Source organism: Rhinoraja longicauda, chromosome 1, assembly GCF_053455715.1.
Source record: "Rhinoraja longicauda isolate Sanriku21f chromosome 1, sRhiLon1.1, whole genome shotgun sequence".
Lineage (NCBI taxonomy): Eukaryota > Metazoa > Chordata > Chondrichthyes > Rajiformes > Arhynchobatidae > Rhinoraja > Rhinoraja longicauda.
In genome coordinates, this window is record NC_135953.1 from 80,281,331 (window position 1) to 80,302,874 (window position 21,544).

Below are 21,544 nucleotides of genomic sequence, written 5' to 3' on the forward strand. Positions count from 1 at the left end.
AGAGACATTTTGGCAAACTGGATCCATAGTGGCTTGGTGATGCGATAGTAGTTTTAGATACAATAGTGGCATTTAAGATGCTTTTAGAGAGACACATTGAAGTGCGGGTATTGGAGGGATATCGGTCATGTACAGGCAGATAAGATCAGTTTAACTTGGCATTATGTTTGGCACATTCCTGTGCCGTACTGTTCTATGATAGGAGGCAGAGGGTAATTTGGATGTGCATTTTTTTCTGACTGGAAATCTGTAACAACTGGTGTACCACAAGGAGCGGTGCTGGGACATTTGTTGTTTGTAATACATAAGTGACTTGAATTAGAATGTAAGTGGTATGATTAGTACGTTTGCAAATGACACATGTATTGATGGGAGTTTTAAATAGCACAGGAGGTAGAACAGCTGGAAAGTTGGGCGGAACAATGGCAGATGGACTTTAATCCAGACAAATGTGAGGTAATGCACTTCTGGAGAAAAATTCTGTTTGGTTAAATAGGCTGGGAAACTTTGGGGTGCAAATCCATAGTTCCATGCAAGTGGCAACACAGGTTGATAGTGCAGTGAAAAGGGCATTTGATATGCTTATCTTTGTAGGCTAAGACATTTCTATTAATAGTTGGGATGTTATATTGCAGCTGTACCAAACACTGTTAAGATTGCACTTGAGAGCAAGGGTGTGGTAGCAATAGAGTATAGAAGAGATTCACCAGGACGTTGCCAGGAATAGAGAGCAGTTGTAATAAAGAGAAATTAGATAAGTTTTGGTTTATTATTGTCACATGTACCGATGTAGAGTGCTAAGTTTATTTTGCATGCTACCCAATCAGATCAGACTATACTATACATACAATCAGGTCAAACTTAAGTACAGGAAGTAGAGCAAAGGGGACGATATAGAGTGGTGCACATAGTTCTCAGCATTGTAATGCATCAGTTCCATAGACAATCCCCAATGTTTGCAATGGGGTAGAGTTGAATCAGATAGTACCCTAACTTTTGGAAGGACTATTCACAAGCCTGATAACAGCGGGGGGAAAAGCTGTTCCTGAGTTTGGTGGTGTGCCCTTTCAGGGAGATGTCCCACCCAGGTCATAAATTGAGGTTTATTCTCCCTGGATTGTAAATAGCTGAAGGGTGATCATATAGAGCTTCATAAAATTTGAGGGGCATAGATAGGATAGAGAGTTAGAATTTTCTCCCCCCAGGGCAGTAAAATCTAGAACTAGAGGGCACAGGTTTGAGATGAGAAGGGAAAAAATATATCTAGAACAAGCTGCCAGAGGAGGTAGTGGAGTCAGACACAAATACGATGTTTAAAAGCCATTTGGACAGGTACTTGGCTAGGAAAGGTGGAGAGAAAAATGGATCTAATGCGAGTAAATGGAATCAGCGTAGACATGCATCATGGTTGGCATGGATGTGGTTGCCCAAAAGACCCAACTCTGTACTGAACGTTTCTATAATTCTACATGCATCCACACATCATTATTAATATTTCAGTGATCGGCCAATACTAATTAATATTATTATCTTACCACACACAAGCAGAACAGTTTTGAAGGACTGACTAGCTTATTCCTATGTCTTATAATTTCATATGTAGTCAAACAACAGTGGGAAGAGAGAGCAAGACAAGAACCACTAAGGATATTGGCACAATGGCTTAACATGTCTGATCAAGGGTTTTTGAACAGTTTAAGGTAGGGTATATAGGTACTTAGTAAGCTAGTGGGTGACAGGTTTCCATGAGTAGAAAGAATGCAAAGTTTAAGTTAGTTAGTTCAGCTGTGATTTTATGAAATGGCATAGCAAGGTTAAGGGGCTATGAGTGGCCTCCTCCTGCTCCTAATTCACATGTTTTTAAAGATCGGATTTAATAATGATGGAGCAGCCCATACCATTGTCAATTTCTGTTTTGTCCATTGTGTTGTCATCGTTACACTTCTCACTCTCTTGTAATCCTCCATTTAGGCGACTCATAATTTTCTCAATGACGCGCTGATTTACTTTGTTTTTCATTTCCTACAGGAATATCAGCATAGAAGTATTTAATTCCAAATTTGTATCTGAAAAAGTAATTCCTGTACTTTCATATTCAAAATTATATCATTAAAATACATTAAAATTACTTCTAGCATATTCATCAAATTTTAATAATGCAAAATGTAGTTTTAAACAAACCCAGCTTTAACAACATTTGTGCTGGACTTTAGTTCATAAAACATCTCTATAAGTGTCATGGGAGGCACAACTTCTGATAGATAATTTTACCATATTATCTTAAAATATTCTGGGCCAAATATTGACATTAGATGGTAGTGGTTTGCAGTTGCAGGCAAAAACATTCAAAGAATCAAACTGATGTGCATCTGTGAAAGAAAACTAGAGATAATGAAGAAAATATGACTAATAGTATTGCTCCACTAGAAGCTGGCATGGGCCAGAAGGAGCTGAACGACTGTCTACAATGCTGTTGCAGGGATAACCCATGTTACTTTATTAAATAACTTGACTATTTCTTTACCTTGCAAAACAAAGAACCTTACTTTACTTTCAATGTTCAAATTAAAGTCAACAAATTCAAATTCTAATAAACACAAAGCAATCTATTTCTTTCCAATAAAAACATGCAAAAAGTCACAAACATAACCTTAATGTCAGCCAGGAGAACATGCAGATGCTCTGCCGATGGTGACGGCCCTGGAGAGAGTTCAAGCAACCCCAGAATTTTGACCAATATCCGAATATCAGGAGAATCTGGATCCTTCAATATTTCATTGCAGATCTTCACAGCCAAGTTGTCGTGAATTGTAAGTTCCTACATAAATAGGACATGTTTAGGTCGTAATGCAAGATACATCAATGAAGATTTCACAGAGCTCTCATTTAGATTCCCAGACTAATGCTTATTACATGCAAAAGAATAATGGAAGTAACTTTAAGTTTATTTTAAATCGCAATTTAACAATCCTTGTTCTATCTGTGATTCCCTCCAGAACATTTGTAGACACACAAGAAAGATCTTGTCAGATCGTTTTGACATACATTTCCAGGTGCATCACTTGTCAGGTGATCTCAACGGTTAAAGCCATTTCTAACCTCTTCATACCAATATGCTATGAGGTTGCAGGGTGACTTGGACAGGTTGTGTGAGTGGGCGGATGCATGGCAGATGCAGTTTAATGTGGATAAGTGTGAGGTTATCCACTTTGGTGGTAAGAATAGGAAGGCAGAGTATTATCTGAATGGTGTCAAGTTAGGAACAGGGGACATACAACGAGATCTGGGTGTCCTAGAGCATCAGTCACTGAAAGGAAGCATGCGGGTACAGCAGGCAGAAAAGAAAGCCAATGGAATGTTGGCCTTCATAACAAGAGGCGTTGAGTATAGGAGCAAAGAGGTCCTTCTGCAGTTGTACAGGGCCCTAGTGAGACCGCACCTGGAGTACTGTGTGCAGTTTTGGTCTCCAAATTTGAGGAAGGATATTCTTGCTATTGAGGGCGTGCAGCGTAGGTTTACTGGGTTAATTCCCGGAATCATATGTTGAAAGACTGGAGCGACTAGGCTTGTATACACTGGAATTTAGAAGGATGAGAGGAGATCTTATCGAAACGTATAAGATTATTAAGGGGTTGGACACGTTAGAGGCAGGAAACATGTTCCCAATGTTGGGGGAGTCCAGAACAAGGGGCCACAGTTTAAGAATAAGGGGTAGGCCATTTAGAACTGAGATGAGGAAAAACTTTTTCAGTCAGAGAGTTGTGAATCTGTGGAATTCTCTGCCTCAGAAGGCAGTGAAGGCCAATTCTCTGAATACATTCAAGAGAGAGCTGGATAGAGCTCTTAAGGATAGCGGAGTCAGGGGGTATAGGGAGAAGGCAGGAACGGGGTACTGATTGAGAATGATCAGCCATGATCACATTGAATGGCAGTGCTGGCTCGAAGGGCCGAATGGCCTCCTCCTGCACCTATTGTCTATTGTCAATATCCATATAGACAATTTTTTTCTGCATTTCCCAATTTAAAAATCCTCCTTCCTAAGTCACTTGCACCACACTTTTAATCCTCAAAATACCAAACATTAGGCTCGCCAGCTGTTATATTACACATGCAGACTTCACTTTGCCAAGTATCTGTTTCCTTAAATCCAAAGCAACTATGTCAATGAAAGATATTGCCTATTTATGTAAAGTTATTAGTGCTGCATACCTGAGAGTCCTCATTTTTTTTGTTCAGCGAATTAGTTGCACTGACATGGGACATATCCACAAAAAGCTCTGCCACATTAAGGGGATTAATTTCAGCTAAAGGAGAAGAAGCTGGTGCATAGAACAGGGTCCTCAAAGTAGGTAAGAAAGCTTCCTGATAACATTCTTGATTTTTCCTAAGAGAAAATTTTTTGCAAAATATTAAATATAAACTTTATTTATTTTATGGATCAATATTTGCTTCAAGATTTCACTTTAAAAGTAGTTGCTACAGCAAAGTAATTTAATAAAGAGCAATTTCAAAATGGACTCTGGAAATCCAAAATAAAAACAGTGCCATAAACCCTCAACATAACAAGCAGTATCTGTGGAGATTAAAACAGTTAATGATTCATATCATATAATTTTGAAGATTAACATTCACTGAAGTTAACCATATATGAAAACAACTTCCACAGTAAGTGTAGAGTCAAACGCAGAAATCCAAAAGTTTCTACCTATCATTTTCCCTTTCAACCTTTTCCTTGTCCAACTCCAAAAATCAGTGAATTAACAAAAGACCTAATCACAAATTAATCTCACCATGAAAGAACCATGAAAAAAGACATGTAATATTGGGTAAGAGCCATTAATTCTTAATGACGTTTAAGTCATTAGTACTGCTACACTCAAATCATTGTTGAAGAATAATACTGCATAGCTTGTGGATGACAGGCTTCTATAAACGTCAATGTAATGATGAGGTTTTCAATCACATGTTTTGTGAGGCTGATGATGGCTAAATATCAGATACCAGATATCAATCAAAACTGATATTTTGTATCCACCAGTATAGTAGACATACTCCAACGTCACTTCTCACAGGTGACAAAAGGGTCTCAATTCGAAACATCATTTATTCCTTTTCTCCAGAGATGCTGCCTGACCCGCTGAATTACTCCAGCGTGTGTCTATCTCATAGATGACATCTCTGACAGTAAAAAAGCGAGCTAGCCTCAATGTTAGCTCTTTGCTGGTGTTTGTCGTGGGGATTGAATCCACAGCCTTCTGACTCAGATGTCTAGTGCTGTACACATGGGTGCCAGTTAAGGCAGGAAATGGTAAAACATAAAGGATATGCCATTCTGCCCTTTGAGACTGTTCTCCAATGCAATGTGATCATGACTGACCATCTGTCTCGGTACTCTGTTCCCATTTTCTCCCCCAAACACCCTGATGCCTTTTATACTTATTAATTTATCCTTATTAAAAATATTCAGCAACTTTGCCTCTATAGACTTGTGTGATGGTGAATTAGATTCATCAACGTGTGCAGTAATTTCTCATTTCTGTCCTGAATCTTTTGCCCAGAGATCATGACCTTTCAATCCAGATAACCAGGCTGGAAAAATATCCTGTCCGTATTCTGTAGCCCTGTGAGGACTTTCCAAGTTTCAATTTGGTCTCCTCTCTTCCAAGTTGTACTGAATACAAATCCTGTCAACTTATTCGCTCTTTATCTGTAAGTCCCACCATTGCTTGTGAATTTTCACTGGACTCACTATGGAAAGTATATCCCTTTTTTAGTAAGGAGACCAAAACTTCACACTATACTCTAGGTGAAGTCTCATCAAAGCCCTGTATGATTGTAGCCATGAGTCCTTGCCTCATTACTCATGTCCTCTTGCTATGAAGGCCAATGCATCATTTGCCCCCTGTGATGGAAGCTGTTGTCTACCACTCTAATTTGAGCATGTTACCATGAAACAAATCTCTTAGCTGGGCAGGGCATTTTTAGCTTAAACAAAAAAAAAGAGGGGGCAGCAAATGATAGAGACGACCTCTGAACATAGAAACGGCGTTGTTAATCCCCAAGAATGGCCACACTCACTACACTGATCAGAGTGCAATCAAGCCCTACATCTCAGCATTGAGTGTCCATACCCCACCCAAGACCAGTCCTCACACACTGCTTCACACCGAGCTGTGGTGTAATTCAATGCTTGATTCGGATCAGGTTCCTGGCATACCCAGTGCCGTCAGTAATACACCTTTCTTTATATAATGCAATAATAACCACTTTTAAGGCTGATTCTATTAATGCTCTGGTTCCTTGTACTAATATACAATGTTTTACATTTAATTTTCAGTATAACTTCAGTTTTCAATTTTACTGAAATTCTAAAATTTTCAATTCCAAATTTTTCACCTGAAAACATGTTTGAAGCAGCAAATAAATTACAAACCTGTTGGTAAATGCATACAAAGGAAAGAAAACTCCTAGGCAATGTCGAAGGAAGGTGTCATCTTCAGTCACAGGGTTATACCACAACAAAATAAGCCGGGTAAGGAGCTTGGGACTGGAAAGTCTTCCAGAAAAAAGCAGTTTAGCAAATCCTTCAGCAGCTACAGTCTTCAGTTCTGTTATCTAAATAAAAACAAGTAATTCTGTCACCTGGAACATTAAGGAAAAGAAAGTAGGGAAGAGTATGGAGAGATGAAAGAGAGGATACTTAACATTTAGAAAGGATTGACAAAATGCTTTAAAAATGGGGGCAGATATGATAATGAAGGACAGATGTAAGGAATGATATAAATTATTGAAGTATAAACAAGAGAATTGGGGGGAAAAGACAACAGGGTGCAAACAAAAACCGGTGGGAGTTGTTCATTGATCCCGGTGGCAGCGATTATGATGAGAACATATTTGTTTAACAAGTTGAAATAATTTGTATCATTAAACAAGACAGAACTGAAGTAGAGAGACTAAAAATCTGTTAATCCCCAAGATAGTTTATACCCAAGAATTGGAAAAGTAGTTAGTTGCAGACTCAGTGAATAATTAAAAGAAATTCCTTAGATTATGGACCAATCCAAGCAAATTGGAAGATAGCAAATGTAATGTCATTATTCAAGAGATTGGAAGGGAGGGGGGGAGGGGAAGGATAAAAAGAAAACAAGAAACTATATCAATGAATCCAAAAGCAAAATGTTGCAGATGATAGAAATCTTAAAAACAGAAAATGCCAGAAACAGCAAGTTCAGGGAGCAGTTAAAGTGAAAAACAGGTTTCAGATCAATGATCTTTTGTCAAAACTGGGAAGGTTAGAATCAAACAATTTTCATAGAAAAAAGTGTGTGGCAGAGAGAACAAAGAGTAAGTTTTGTGATGGGGTGGAAATTAGGAGAGTCAGTGATACACATGGTGATGGCGCTAGCTCAAAAAGGATGGTGAAAATATGCCTGAAAGGAGGAAAACTGAGTGCCGAAAAGATGAGGGACAAGATAAGAATAGCTGTTTATCCAAAAGTGCCAAATTCATTTGTTGAGTCCTGAAGGTTGTATTGTGTCAAGTTGCAACACAAAATACTTTTCCTCAAATTTACATTGAGCTTTACCGGAAGCGTCGAAGCCCAAAAGCAGAAGTGGGAGCAGAATGGAGAAAAGTGAAAGGCGACAGAAAAATCATGGTCACTCTATGACTCTGAATGGAGGTGTTCTGTCAAGTGAGCATATCATTTCACATGTGTAGGAAAATAACTGCAGATGCTGGTTCAAATTGAAGGTACACACTTTTACATTGTGAGAAATGAATGCAATGTGAATTTGTAGCTGTACAAGTTAAATCAATATTTCATCTGAAAGGAGTGTTCATATCCTTGGATGACAGGCAGGATTTGCTTGAGATAACATCCCAAGAAGGGGAGTGAAGATTGAGAAGTGGATTAAATAACGGCAAGGTGAATCCCGTATGAAATGCTGAAAGAGGGTAGGGAAATATACTTCTGGCAATGGTATCGGTGGAGAGGTTGGAAATTACAGAGGATGATTCATTAAATGCAGAATCTGGTAAGGAGGAAGAGGAGGGCAAGATGAAGCATCCTTATTCTGGGAGGGAGAAGAAAAGATGAGTTTAGTTTAGAGATACAGCATGGAAGGCACATGGACATTTCTTTTTAAAAAAGAGGATTGTAAATATTTTGAATTCAATAACCGATTTAGCTCTGCATATCAATCAGAAACTGTAATAGATTATGAGATTAGGTTTACACACAGGAAAGTGAATTTCAGGTCGGAAAAGTTAGCCACATCTTACTGAATGGTAAAGAAGCCTTCTTATTCTTATTTCTCATTTCTTATTCTTAAAAATATTATGGTAGAAATGGTGCACATCAAATTACCTTACATGTGCATATTTTAAAATGTACTTTCCCATGATCTTTGTCCTTTACCATCACAAGTTCCCAAATGCAATTTCAAAAGTCGCTGGTAATCCTTACCTCGCTGTTTAAGTATCCTAGGAGCAGTTTAAGGATACTGTTAACGGTGTCTGTTTCAACAGCAGATTCTGTTAGTTCTTCAGCCGTTGATTTATCAGTTTCATTACCAATGTCCTCATTTTGCATATCTTGCGATTTGTCATGACCGGGTTTGAAAACCTCAATTCCAAATACTTGCAGAATGTCAAAAACTGCTTGCAATGCACTGATTTTCACCCTGGCCTCATCAAGTTGAGAAATCTATGATATACAAGGAAACTATATGGGTTTAATCAAACAGGAGTAGATCACTATAGCAAACTGAGTAGTTACCCAGGAACAATCACAAGGGCAGAATGCACAATTAATCTGTTCCGATTATTTCTTTTGCAAATAGCACACCAATTTCATGTTACCTGTCGAACTATATGATTGCTCCTTTCAATCTATGCTCCTGCACTTGTTAATAGCTTAGTAGCTCAGCAGCAGCTCAATGTTTCGACTGGCAATGACCAGTTAAAGTTAACGCTAATTTCCACTGCTTAAAGTCAGATTGCATCTTTTAAACGGAAAGTTGCACCATGGCTACATTGAATTCTGACAGGTATTCTGAATTCATTCTGTTCTGAGGATACAACAATGAGAACAAGGGCTTGGTAGTTTTCCAGTATTGCAACAGAACTGTGGCAAAAGGGGGGCAAGTTGTTCTGTATTAGCTGAAGTTCACAGAGCCCTCCACATGTGCACAAACGTTAGTTGTATCACAATTAGTCCCTTGGAGAGGTCATCGCTCAGCATATGCATTAAGGTGAGTTGGGGGAGTTTGTGGAATGAGAGGGAGATGCTGAAAATCTTGACAATGTCTGTATCCTTATACCAAGTCTTTCTTATATCCTATAACTTTTTATGATTTACAATCCTTCACTGTACACTAAATTAGTTACTAACAAACTTAATTAAGAATTTTAGCATAGAGGCAAAATCAGTATGTAATGAGTCTCTGGAGGAATGGCTACACCAAAGGAAAGGAAAACCATAGTCGAGGCAGCCCACAAAGCATGCATAAATTGAATCAAAATGCTTGTTTTTTTGTTAACATACGTAGCAAAAAGCCCACACGCAAAGTCAAGGATCATTTGGAATTCTCAACCTTTCAGCTTGAGAGAGGCAAACAATTCTAGCAGACATGAAAACCATGTCACAATGTAGCAGTTGAAAGTGAATATATCAGCTTTTCTGTACAAGCTGTCCATGTTTAATCTTATCAAGCAAACTCAGGATCTTGCTAATACTGCTGTGAATTCCAGTTTTCATTCAGACTTTTCCAGCTGATTTCTTGGATTGCTGAAGCCAGTGGCTCCTTGGATTTCGCATTTACTGGCCTCTCAGGATTACAACATTTGTGTTCAATAAACTTATATTTCATCAATGTAAATTAAATTCAAAAGTTTTAAAATATGTAAACTCTGCAGTCATCTGCTATGCTCTTTTCTACTTAATCTATAATAAATGTCGGAAACAAATTATGTTTTGCAAAGATGCCTGGCTGTTCCCAATAAAAATGATGGAAAGAGTAATAAAGAAATGCAAAGGATAGGAAAGTAGAGATCAAAGAAGAGTAAAATAAAAACAAAAAGACTCAGAGCCAATCACATGATTAAGAACATTTAAGGAAATGACCGGAACAAGACATTCTGCCCATCCTTTTATGGTTTTGCCCTCAACATTTCCCTCCCACAATTTTCATCTAGACGACACCATCCTGGTAATCTATACAAAACAATAAATTCAGGAATTCACAATCAAGTACTGAAATGAAAGATTTACTCAAATATAGACCAGTCCATAAATTACCTGCAATAACAGTGGCAGATGTTGAATTGCTAAATCTTTGTTGTGCAATGCTGATGAACCCAAACATAAGACTGCCAAATTTCTTACAGCAGGATTAACATTTGCAATACTTGGTAGTATCTAAAAGTAAAGAAGCATATTGGAGGGTAGAAAAAAAGTTGTGAAATAGTTTTACTAAATAATATTACAACAATGCAACTTGTCTGCAAGTATTTAGTTAGCTGGCATTTAAATTACTGATACAGCAAAAATAGCAGAATTGGCACAATCACATACAATCTACCATCCACCTATACACTGGGGTCAATGTACAATGGCCAATCAACTTACCAGTGTGCACATCTCTTAAATATTTCCGAAAATTGAGAGCCACAGCAAATTTAAGCTATTTGTCAGCAACAATTGTTCTGTGCCTGTGCCGCCACCCACACCCTCCCCACTTCCAAAGACCCAACGCAATTATAATTACAATATGGAGTGGTATTCCCCTATTAATGTGCCGTGCCACACCGCAGACACAGCTGCTTCTCATTGCAAATTTAGTCAAATTTGGGAGGTTTTGCTATGGTTTTGGATTAAATTCCTTAGGTTAACATTAATAACTCTCTCCATCCCTCCCCCACCCTAGTTCTCCTACTAGTTTCACTGTTGTCCTGATTAATTTAACTGATTGTATGCCTCGTTGTCTCCTTCCCTTCATCCAACAATGAACCATTGTACATTTCCTTGAGCATAGTCTGCTTTGATCTGTTCTTGTCACACCTTACATGTTCTTTGTATCCTTCCATATCTTGTTTCCCTCTCCCCTGACCCAGTTTGAAGAAGGGTCTCGACCCAAAAAGTCACCCATTCCTTCTCTCCGGAGAAGCTGCCTGTCCCGCTGAGTTACTCCAGTATTTTGTGTCTATCTTTGGTATAAACCAGCTTCTGCTGTTCTTTCCTACACATTAATAACAGTCGTCCTGTCTGTTAGATTTATCTTAGATAAAGTGACTTATCTAAATAAACAATAATTTGTGTATTTTTCTTTCATTGTGTTAGCTATGCAACAAATATTTATCAGAAGAGAATACAGAACTCTTCAAAAAAAAACTTTGCCTGTTCCTTTACCACAATGTCAATTGTTTTGCGTCTATGATTTCTAGGGCCACCTCCTCGAGTACTCTGGGATGCAGACCATCAGGCAATGGGGATTTATCTGCCTTCAGTCCCAAGTTTACCAAACACCATTTCATGACTAATGTGGACTCCCTTCAGCTCCTCCCTCCCACAAGATCCTCGGTCCCCTAGTATTTCAGGGAGATTGGTTCTGTCTTCACTGAGGAAGACAGAACCAAAGTACTTGTTTAACTGTTTGCCATTTCTGTGTTCCATTATAAATTCACCTGTCTTTGAATGTAAGGGACCTACATTTGTCTTCACCAATCTTTTCCTTATTACATATCAAAAGAAGCTTTTAGTCAGTTTTTATATTGCCCGCAGGCATTCTTTCATGCGCATTTCTCCTCCCTCTTAATTAACCCCTTTGTCCTCCTCTGTTGAGTTCTAAATTTCTCCCAGTCCTCTGGCTAATATTTTCCTTGGATTTAACACTATCCTTGATTTTCCTCATTAGCCACAGTTGAGCCGCCTTCGCCAGACAGGGATGAACAATTTTTGGAGTTCATCCATGCGGTCTTTAAATCTCTGCCATTGCATCTCCACCGTCAACCATTTATGTGTAATATGCCCGTCTATCCTAGCCAATTCCCATTTCATATCTTCAAAGTCTCCTTTCTTTAAGTTCAGGACCCTAGTTTCTGAATTAACTGTGTCACTTTCCATCCTAATGCAGAATTCCACCATATTATGGTCACTGTTGCCCAAGAGGCTTTGCACAACAAGATCGCTAACTAATCCTTCCTCATTACACAATACCCAGTCTAGGATGGCCGGTCCTCTAGTCGGTTCTTCTACATATTGGTTTAAAAAACCATCTCATATCCATTCCAGGAAATCCTCCTCCTCAGTGCTGCTACCAATTTGGTTGGCACAATCTATATGTAGATTAAAGTCACCCATGATAACTGCTCAGAACTTAAACTGGTATGTAATATTAACTCATTAACACCACCTTCATCATCTTCCATCATTTAAATAACAGAGCAAACTGAGATGGCAGTCATTGGCTACTCTGCATTAGTCTTGCATTTTGTGAACACAACACAAGTTAACAAATTTTTCTTTTTGGAATATTGATGTCAATGTTGTAGTTACAACAGAATACTGTAGAGTGGATGTGCTAATTAAGGGTCTTCGATCCTGATGGTGCCAGACCTGCTGAATGTTTCCAGTATTTGTTCCTATTTTAGTTTGTAGATAGATACCAAATTTATAAAACACTGTTCTCCAGAACCACAACTAGGGGGTTTAATGACCTGAGTCTTTGTTGTTTCTCGTGCACTCATCTATTCAAATTGGATGCAAATCAGCTTCTGAGATGGAGATGACTTTGAGAGGTCATGGTAGTCCATTCACTCAGAACTGTTGAGTAAAACTCTTGTATTTCCATCCCCTACCCTATTCGTGTTGGGTTCTGACATCACTGAATCTAGTGGTCCTGCACTATTTACAACAGATTAGATCCATTGTTTGTGGAAGAACCTCGGGAACCACTCTGGTGTAAAGCAGATTGATGAGAACATGGCTAAATAGCACCATTATTTTGGTGCTCAATTAATCTGCATCAAATTCATTCTGATAGTCCATTAATTTATTTCCACTATTTATGGATTTATGTTAGAAGCTTGGTTGAATAAGCATCCAAAAACATCTAGGATAAAGAGAGCCACTTCCCTCTCAGCTCGTGATCACTTTCTTGATAGTATAAGGAATAAGTATTAAATGTTGAACTTGCTAGCAATACCCAAATTTCAAGAGATGCAAAAGAAACTTAATTAGTCCTAACTGAATTGTAAGTTTTTGGGATAGAACTGATTTAAGCATATATATATGATCTAATACAGATGCTACCCGACTTACGATGCTTTGACTCACGATATTTCAACTGTGCGATGGTGCAAACAACATCTTGCGTCACAATCGGAACCCAACAGGATCGCGCCTACGCACTTGGGGCCTGTTGATCTAATACTTATGTAAGGTGACCGCCGGATCCGCCAGTGCGCTCAAAGCGCGCTGGTTGTCCGCTGGGGTTTCTTCCCGCTCAAAGCAACTGCTGTCACCCTTGAGCTGCCACTGCAGGAGAGATTTGCACCCAACGGGTCCATGGGTCGCTCTGGACGCCATGGCTCCCGCTCCCGTTTCCTCTCCCCCCTCGCCCACCCCTGGCCCTAGGGGAGATTCCCCGGCCAGCAGCGGGTCCGTGGGTTGTCAGTTGGAGGAGGGTTGCCGGGCCCGCAGGAGAAGTTTGGACCCAGCAGGCATTTGTGCCCAATGGATCCACGCCCGGCTCGTACTTAACTAAATCCCAAATTAGAAAACAAGTTTGAAGCCTATCAGAAATTCAAAGTTTAAATTAATGTGAATATGGATGTGAGCATTTGTTTTACTACCCACAATCTCCATGAAAATTCTTCTTGGCATTGAGATCAAATTACACTTCCTAAACTCTTGTTTCAATCTAAACTATTTGATTTACTCAGGCAAATACGATACAGCAAAGAAACCAGGTAGTAAATATGAAAGCCATACCAAAGCTTCTGTGATTCCATCGAGAGTCGAACCCAAACCCTTTGTAACAGCCATTTGTTTGAGAAGCTCATTGCACATGATCAGGCATTTTAACATTGTTTCAGGGTCATCCTTTTTTAAATTAAAAAAAGAGAAAATGTGAAAATGTGGCACAATTTAGAATTCCATGAAAGGTCAAAAGATAAGCAACAAGTAGATAATAAACACGCTTTAAGGTTGATGTGAGGCGATTACAAGACACGAGATATTAAAAAACTTATTTGCCTCCACTGACACTTTGTTGGTTCCAGAGCTTGGTTTACCAAATAAACAAAATTACATTTTTAAATCAGATTATAAATTATTTTATGGTGCTCTTGAGCGAAAAATACAAATATTCTTTCAATCATTGTGAAGTAGGTCTTTGCAAAACTTAATGTAGTCATTCAGAAGATTTTCAATTGTACAATTTAAAGCCAATCTTGTTATATCTGCTAACAATGAGTGGGAATGACTTGAGATTCACAAGACAGAAATTCAATCCCAGAATTAACTGAGACTCCCTACAAAGAAACTATTAAAAAAATAGCTGGTGCAGTAATTGGGAGATTCTATGTTAATACAATGACAAGGCAGAAGGGCAGTCGAGGGTCCCCTTCAACAATTGATAGAATCGCAACTTTATACTCAGTCATCTGACTCAAAAATGCGTAATATAAAGAATCAACGCACTAAGTATTCCATTCTGAGCAATAACTCAATTGCAAACTTGATGAGCAATAGTTTGGAGTTTCTTAGGATAGTAACTCAATGCAAAAACAAATGTGAAATTTAACCCCCGAGAAAAAGAGTACAGTTAAGGGCTAGGTACATACCTAAAGGGGCTATTGTTATGTTAATTAATGGCATGAAAATGGCAATACTCCATAAATTGTACACATCGATTCATATCGGCTTAGCTTGTAAAGATGGCATAAGTTAAGCTTTCTGTAAAAAAAAGTACCTTTTCAATGAAATTTTCTTTAACTTCGGGTTGTTCAGTTGCTTTAATCATTTCAGTTTTTAAGTTTTCCAATTCCTCAATTTTCTGCTTCAGTTTTGAGGCAGTAATGAAATCCTGGCTCACTATACTCTCCTCCAGTGCTTGTTTTGCTTCTATCAGTTGAACTTTAATACTGGCAAGCTGCAGAAGTAGAAATAGAATATGGTCTTATTAACATAGTAATGCCCAAACAGTGGGCTAATATTCACAGTTGGGATGAGCCATCGCTCTTGTTCTTGTGTATTAAAATCTATGCAAATATTTTATGACGATCAAACGGGGTAGCCTTAACAGCAGAGCCAAAAAGTTAGATTTGCCTTCTGGAAAATGCTTAGAATTCTTCCAAGTGTTCCAATATTCAGAAACATTCAAAAACTATTAAACAACAAATAAAAAGTTTTAAATATAAAAAATTTAAATCAATTAAATACTCTTAAACAATTAAAAATATTAAGCAATCACTGAATTTTTAAAACAATCATTGCCTTCATTGCCCTTTCCCTGTTATTCCTTTCATTGAAATGATAGGCTTGGATTCAGCATGCAGATTTCTTCACATAACTGCTGTGAATTTCACAACGTTTGGGTTCCACCACTCGATTCCCACCTTAAGTGCAGCCAGGAAAATGAGAGTGGAACTTGGCCAATAAGTTCAGAACTTGTGCACCTGCAATTTTGGAGAGTGAACACTGGAAGTGTGAAGGAAGAACTGCCTGCATTTCCGAGCAAGTTGCATGCCTTTCTACAGTTGTGACTGCTTAGGACCTTTTGTTACAAAACAAATCAGAAGTATAATTTTTTTAACACTTTGAATTGGCATCTCAAAAGCAACCTTCCAAAACAATCACTTAGATATAAAAGTCTTTATCCAGTTTTCCAATTTTACAAATTATTATTTCACTTTTAATTTATTCAGTGCTGTGTACAATAAAAATACTCTTCATGTGCATCAAATCTCCAAAATATTAATGTTGTTTTTAAATGGTACCTCGTTACAAATTATGCCTAGCCAAAATAATCACTAGCCTAGTTCTACCTTGACTTGTCTCCTCCTTTCTTCATCAGCATTCTCTGGCACATCAACCTGAACAGATGGCTCGCGGATATCTGATATTATTTCTGCAACCTGCAAAATTAAATTAAATAATAACAATAATTGAAGAGTCTCATTTTGGCTAGAAGAACAAGGAGGTGCAATGTAAACCAAAGGGAAAATTCCAGGAGTACTTGTGCTTAATTTGTTGAATGGGCTAAGAACAGCAAAGAAAGTGGTTTAAAAAGCATACAGGATTGACGTGCTTTATTATGTTGAAGTGAAAAGTATAAGAGCAGAAACTGAACAACTTTTTAAAACACTAGTTTAGTACCAATTGAACTATTTCTGGACATCACACTTTACAAAAGGTTCACTAAAATTATTCCAGATATGAGAGACATTAATACGTGGATGGGCTAGAAAAGCCGAGGTTATGATGAGAATACACAGAATATAAAACTGATTCTGTTGGAGTTTTCAAAAACTAGGGGGCATAGAATAAGGGTGCAAGAAAAGCAAGCTGCTGATGGTCATTCAGCAAAGGGATAGTCAATGTTGCAGGTTGAGACCCTGTATCCATAGATACTGACTGGCCTGTCGAGTTCCACCAGCAATTTGGTTTTTGCTCCAGTTCCAGCACTGCAGTTTCTTGAATTAAGAATCTAGAATTAAGAAGATTGCCCAAAAATGACATGAGGATTTTTTTAAAGTTAGCAGTCTGAGGCAATAATAAACTGATGGGAATTGTAATGGAGGCAGATTTGACTGCAGCAATCAAAAGTAAGTATTGGCAAAGAAAGAATTGGCAGAGTTATGGGGAGAGGACAAAAAAGTTGAACTAGCTGAGCAAGTACAGACTTCATCAACAAAATTCATCAATCCCCAATCTCTCTCCACTGATCCTGCATAACCCACTCACCAAGTGTTCTGGAATTAGTTTCAAAATATTTGTTTATTTCAAGTGGATTTCAGTGCAAGATTAAAGATAGCTTGCTCCAAATACATAGAACCACAGTGAAGCTGAATTTGGATTTTGTTTACGTGTGGTCTCCCTACCTAAAGGATATTCTTGAAATAGAGGGAATGCAGTGACGATATCCCAGATTGATTCCTGGGATGGAGAGTTTGTTGCATAAGCAGAGTTTGATCAGAAAAGTTTGGTATTCTCTTGCTTTAAGAGGAATTACTTATGATATCAGCAAAAAGTACAACATTCTTCCGAAACTTAACAAGGTATAAGCTGATGCCTCCCTTGGTTGGTGTCTGCACAGCTAGGAATCAGAGACCCCAAAGTATATTCAAAAATGAGAAATTTGTTCACTCAAGAGGATGGAATTCACTGCCCATGGTGGTCATGGAGCTTCAGACATTAAGCATATCTATAATAGATGCATTTTATGGATTCTGACAGAATCAAGATAAATGTTAGCCAGGCACAAGGGATCTTGATTTTATTTTTTATTATGTTCTTGCATTTATATGTATGCAATGGAATTTAATGTGCTATGCTGACAAAGTCAAGCTAACTTCAGTTGGACATTAATTATTAATAATATTTTGGGTTCATTACAGTATCTGTGAAATCAGTTTAACACTTATCAGAGAGTAAAGGAGATCTTTAACGCCCGACATAGACACCACTACATATGAATGAGTCTGCATGACACTATTAAAGTCTAAAATCCAACGTACATATAACCCTTCATTCTTATAAACTGCAGAAATGGTTTGCTCTCTTCCCTTTCTTCTCAGTCTTATGTGCTCTTGGTATCACTCAATACAATACATGGGAGGAATGATTATAATATTAAATGATTTCTGTGTATTTTCCGATCTATGGACAAATCCAACTCATAGATGTCTGTAAAAACGAAAGTCATTTGTTAACCAGGAGACAGCTTGTAATGACTTGAAACCAGACCTGTATTTTTAGACATGATGAATTCTAGAAGACAATTTCCGAACATGGTTAATTGTTAAAAGTCAGATTTTACCAGGCACTGTGAGGTTTTTAAGAAGTAGTATACCTGGGGAAGGAAGTGTCTACACTAAATGACTTGAAAATTATTTATTAAAATTTACATTTAGTTTAATGATAACCACATCACATGGCAACCGGGAGAAGTACAGTCCACCCTTGCAACTGCCTTCTCTCAGCCTTATAAACCAAGTATAGCAATCCTCCAATAGATCACTGATGCACCAATAATAGAGCATTCTGAATTTCACTTCACAATAACATTACAGGTGCTAGAATCTAGTGGTTTGAAATTATGATGATAAACAAGATCAAAGCCAAATGCAAGATTCATTGCTCAGGACCAAAACCTGCAGCAACTATTTTACCAATAGAATGACCAAATTCTCGAATTAATAGTTAAATAAAGCATACATTTTAACACCATGAAATCTTCATAGCAGAACTGCACTCTTACCAGCCGAATCCTTCTATCATTTTCTTTCACGATGCTGAGCAATTGCTTCATCAGTTTTTCTACAAGAGTACTTGGTGTATTAGGCAAGAGTAGAATTTCCTTCAACACTGCCAACATACATTTCCTGTCAAAACAGACCACAAAATCTGAATCAAGGAGCATCCAGAGACTTCAACTACATCAAAAATTAAATCAAAATGAAAATCCACGAGTTGTAACTGCTGGTTACACCCATTTCTTAAAATACCACTAATTTATTAGAAAAACTGAAGTCTATGGGATTAAAATCAGGTGGTTTTGATCGGTCAAATAACAGTAAATTGTTGATTTTCAGTGTTTTCGGACAACTAATCTCTCCTGTATGTTAAGTATACCAGACATCAATATTAAAATTTGAAGAGGACACAAGACTCAAAAATAAAGTTAACAGAGGAAAGTAGTAGACATTAAGAGGATATAATGAGAACTGAAGAAATGGGCATACACCAAACAGAAACGTAACTCAAAAACATAAAATGATTCAATTTTGAAACAAATGAAGAGTGGAACTGAAAACTAAATGCTACAATTTTAAAAATAATGCGGGGACAGATGTAAACATATGAAAAACACTTGCAGGTATCAAGGTTTAGGTAGACTTCAAAAGATTCACAGGACATTTGGTTTTATAAATAAAAGAATAACACACGAAAGCAAGGAAGCAATCTTTATAAAATGCTGGTTATACCATTAGTTGAAGTATTGTGATAATATATGAACAGATCTCTTTTGGAGGGATGTTGAGACAATGGAGAAGGCTTGGAGGAAATTTACTTGAACAGTACCAAAGAAATGGAACTTTAGATATAGATAGAGAATGTAGGAATGTTCTTGTGGCAAAGAAACAAAGAGATTCAATAGAATAATTCGAATATCAGAAAGGAATTTATTTTGCCAGGTAAATAAAATAGCAATCACAGATACACAAATGAATCAAATAACATAACAACATGATTTTTAAATAAAATTAGAACAGGTTATTGTGATCTCGAATTTACAGCCTGAAAAGATTAAACAAACTTTCAAAGGGGAATTTGGACTGATGTTTGAAGAGAAAAATAAATACTAAGGGACTCAAGAGTTAAGGAGAAAGGGAAAGAAAGTGTTTTTGAAGAAGGTCAAAGCAGCCGTGATCGTATTGAATAGCAGAGCAATGAATGACCTATTTCTGTTCCTGCATCTTTGTCCAGCCTGAGGCATAAATAGTTCCACATTATTAAAGTTGCACATTATTGATAAGAAGGAAAACTTGGTAAGGGGTGCAATGGATGGCTACTTTGGAGAAACAAGTTTTACCACCATGTCTCAATATTTCCAAAAATCTGAATGGTATGACTACAATCATTTGCACTTTGATGTAACATTATCCAATTCCAAAATTTAATCAAGCTGCTATTGGACATAAAAATAATTCACTGGTTCATATCCAACATCAATTGATTGTTGACTTCTTCAAACTATTTGAAAATACAGGATATATTTAACAAAATATACCTGCCACCCTCTTCTGATGTATCCAGGCAACCAACGAGACTAAGCAACTCTTGACTTATGAATTCTTTTTTCATTACGTCTTCAACTTGGGTAAAGTCAGCTCTCAGCGATTCTTTCAGAACAGGAAGGTTTTTCAAGAAACTAATAACAGAAGAAATCAATAGTAATTTGTAAACTAAAGATTTTAGCTGCATTTTCCTATCCCTCCCAAAAATTGGTTAAAAGAGGTTCATTTCATTCACTTGGTATTTATCCAGTAAGTAGAGATAAAGTCTATAAAAATACAAACTTGGACAAATAAAATCCGCACAGGAGAAAAGCTCTGCAGTCTTTTGACACAAAGTCTCCACTTTCACACAGGATGCCACATCTAGCACACGGCACATGACAAATAGCTCATTGGAATATTTTCCAAGAGTAAATTTGCCAACTTTTGAAGACACTCTAGTGGTGCTTTTCTACAACTATAACTCCCACAGTTCAACAGATGCCCAGCCGGTCAGAGGACACAACAAATGGTAGAGTCAGAGCAAGTACATTTGTCTGTGCTGGCGGAATGTAACAGACAATCTTCACTTCAGCAGCCAATCTAAATGTACGTTCCTTACACCTCTATGATAACCAAATTCCTGTTGTGCTCACTATGCACAGGTTTGGTGTCCAAAATCTAGCTATCTGAAAACCAAATACTCTGTGGTACGGATAGCCAGTAGTTCCCCATTTCCTTTACAATTGTGCACCTGTCCAGTTTATTTGTTCCAAGTGGACCTGACCTAATCAAAGGTGCAAGGCCATACTTTGGTAAAGTGTTAACAATTACACGTCAGACCAATCTTCTCAATAAGAAGCAACAGAAGAATGACTCAACTCCAATTGGACTCAGGAGACAGAGATTGCGGATATTGGAATTTTAAGCAAGGAACAAAGTGCTGAAGGAACTAAGCGGTTTGTTTTTGTTTTGCTCCATTTGGAGTGTGTTACATATTGGACATGCCCAATTAATGAATTGTTTGGATTGATTGCTTAACATTCAAATAAATGTTGAATTTTTAACTACTCAATCATGTCCAAGAAAATCCAGCTCACAGAACAATCCAATTCCTCCATGAATTTTCCGTACTCCCACCAACTTCCCCCAGATTTTACCACCTTCCCGCACGCTAACTGCAAGTTAGAGTGACCAATTAATCTTCCAAAATTTGGAATGCACATGTATCCCAGAACACCCAGAGGAAATGGGGGAGATCACAGGAAGAACATACAAATTCCACAGACCGTGCTGTGCTGGAGATCAAGATGGAAACTGGATTCTGGCACTGCCAGTCATGTGACTACACCTCCCTTTGATATACTCTCATTTTACTATTTTGACAAGCTGCAACAATTTCTCATGCCCTACATCATCTAGTCACTTTTAGCAATCTTTTCTTTTCCTTTTGTAGTAATAACTGGTCCAATTTTAAAAGATTCTGAAAATTCAATTCATCGTCAAGAGTCATACAGCATGGAAACAGGCCGTTTGGCCC

General features: G+C 37.8%; 1 protein-coding gene across 1 annotated transcript in view; it reads right to left on the reverse strand.

Annotated features, from left to right (window-relative positions):
- ncapg (non-SMC condensin I complex, subunit G) overlaps positions 1-21,544 on the reverse strand; it is a 44,491-nt gene that overhangs the window by 5,201 nt on the left and 17,746 nt on the right. Inside the window, exons 9-19 of the mRNA XM_078410854.1 lie at positions 20,019-20,159; positions 18,486-18,609; positions 16,051-16,140; positions 14,976-15,155; positions 13,994-14,104; positions 10,301-10,420; positions 8,468-8,707; positions 6,434-6,615; positions 4,210-4,384; positions 2,651-2,818; positions 1,899-2,022 (exon numbers count right to left, since the gene is read on the reverse strand). Coding sequence (XP_078266980.1) covers positions 1,899-2,022; positions 2,651-2,818; positions 4,210-4,384; positions 6,434-6,615; positions 8,468-8,707; positions 10,301-10,420; positions 13,994-14,104; positions 14,976-15,155; positions 16,051-16,140; positions 18,486-18,609; positions 20,019-20,159 — 1,655 coding nt within the window. The remainder of the gene's footprint in view (positions 1-1,898; positions 2,023-2,650; positions 2,819-4,209; positions 4,385-6,433; positions 6,616-8,467; positions 8,708-10,300; positions 10,421-13,993; positions 14,105-14,975; positions 15,156-16,050; positions 16,141-18,485; positions 18,610-20,018; positions 20,160-21,544) is intronic.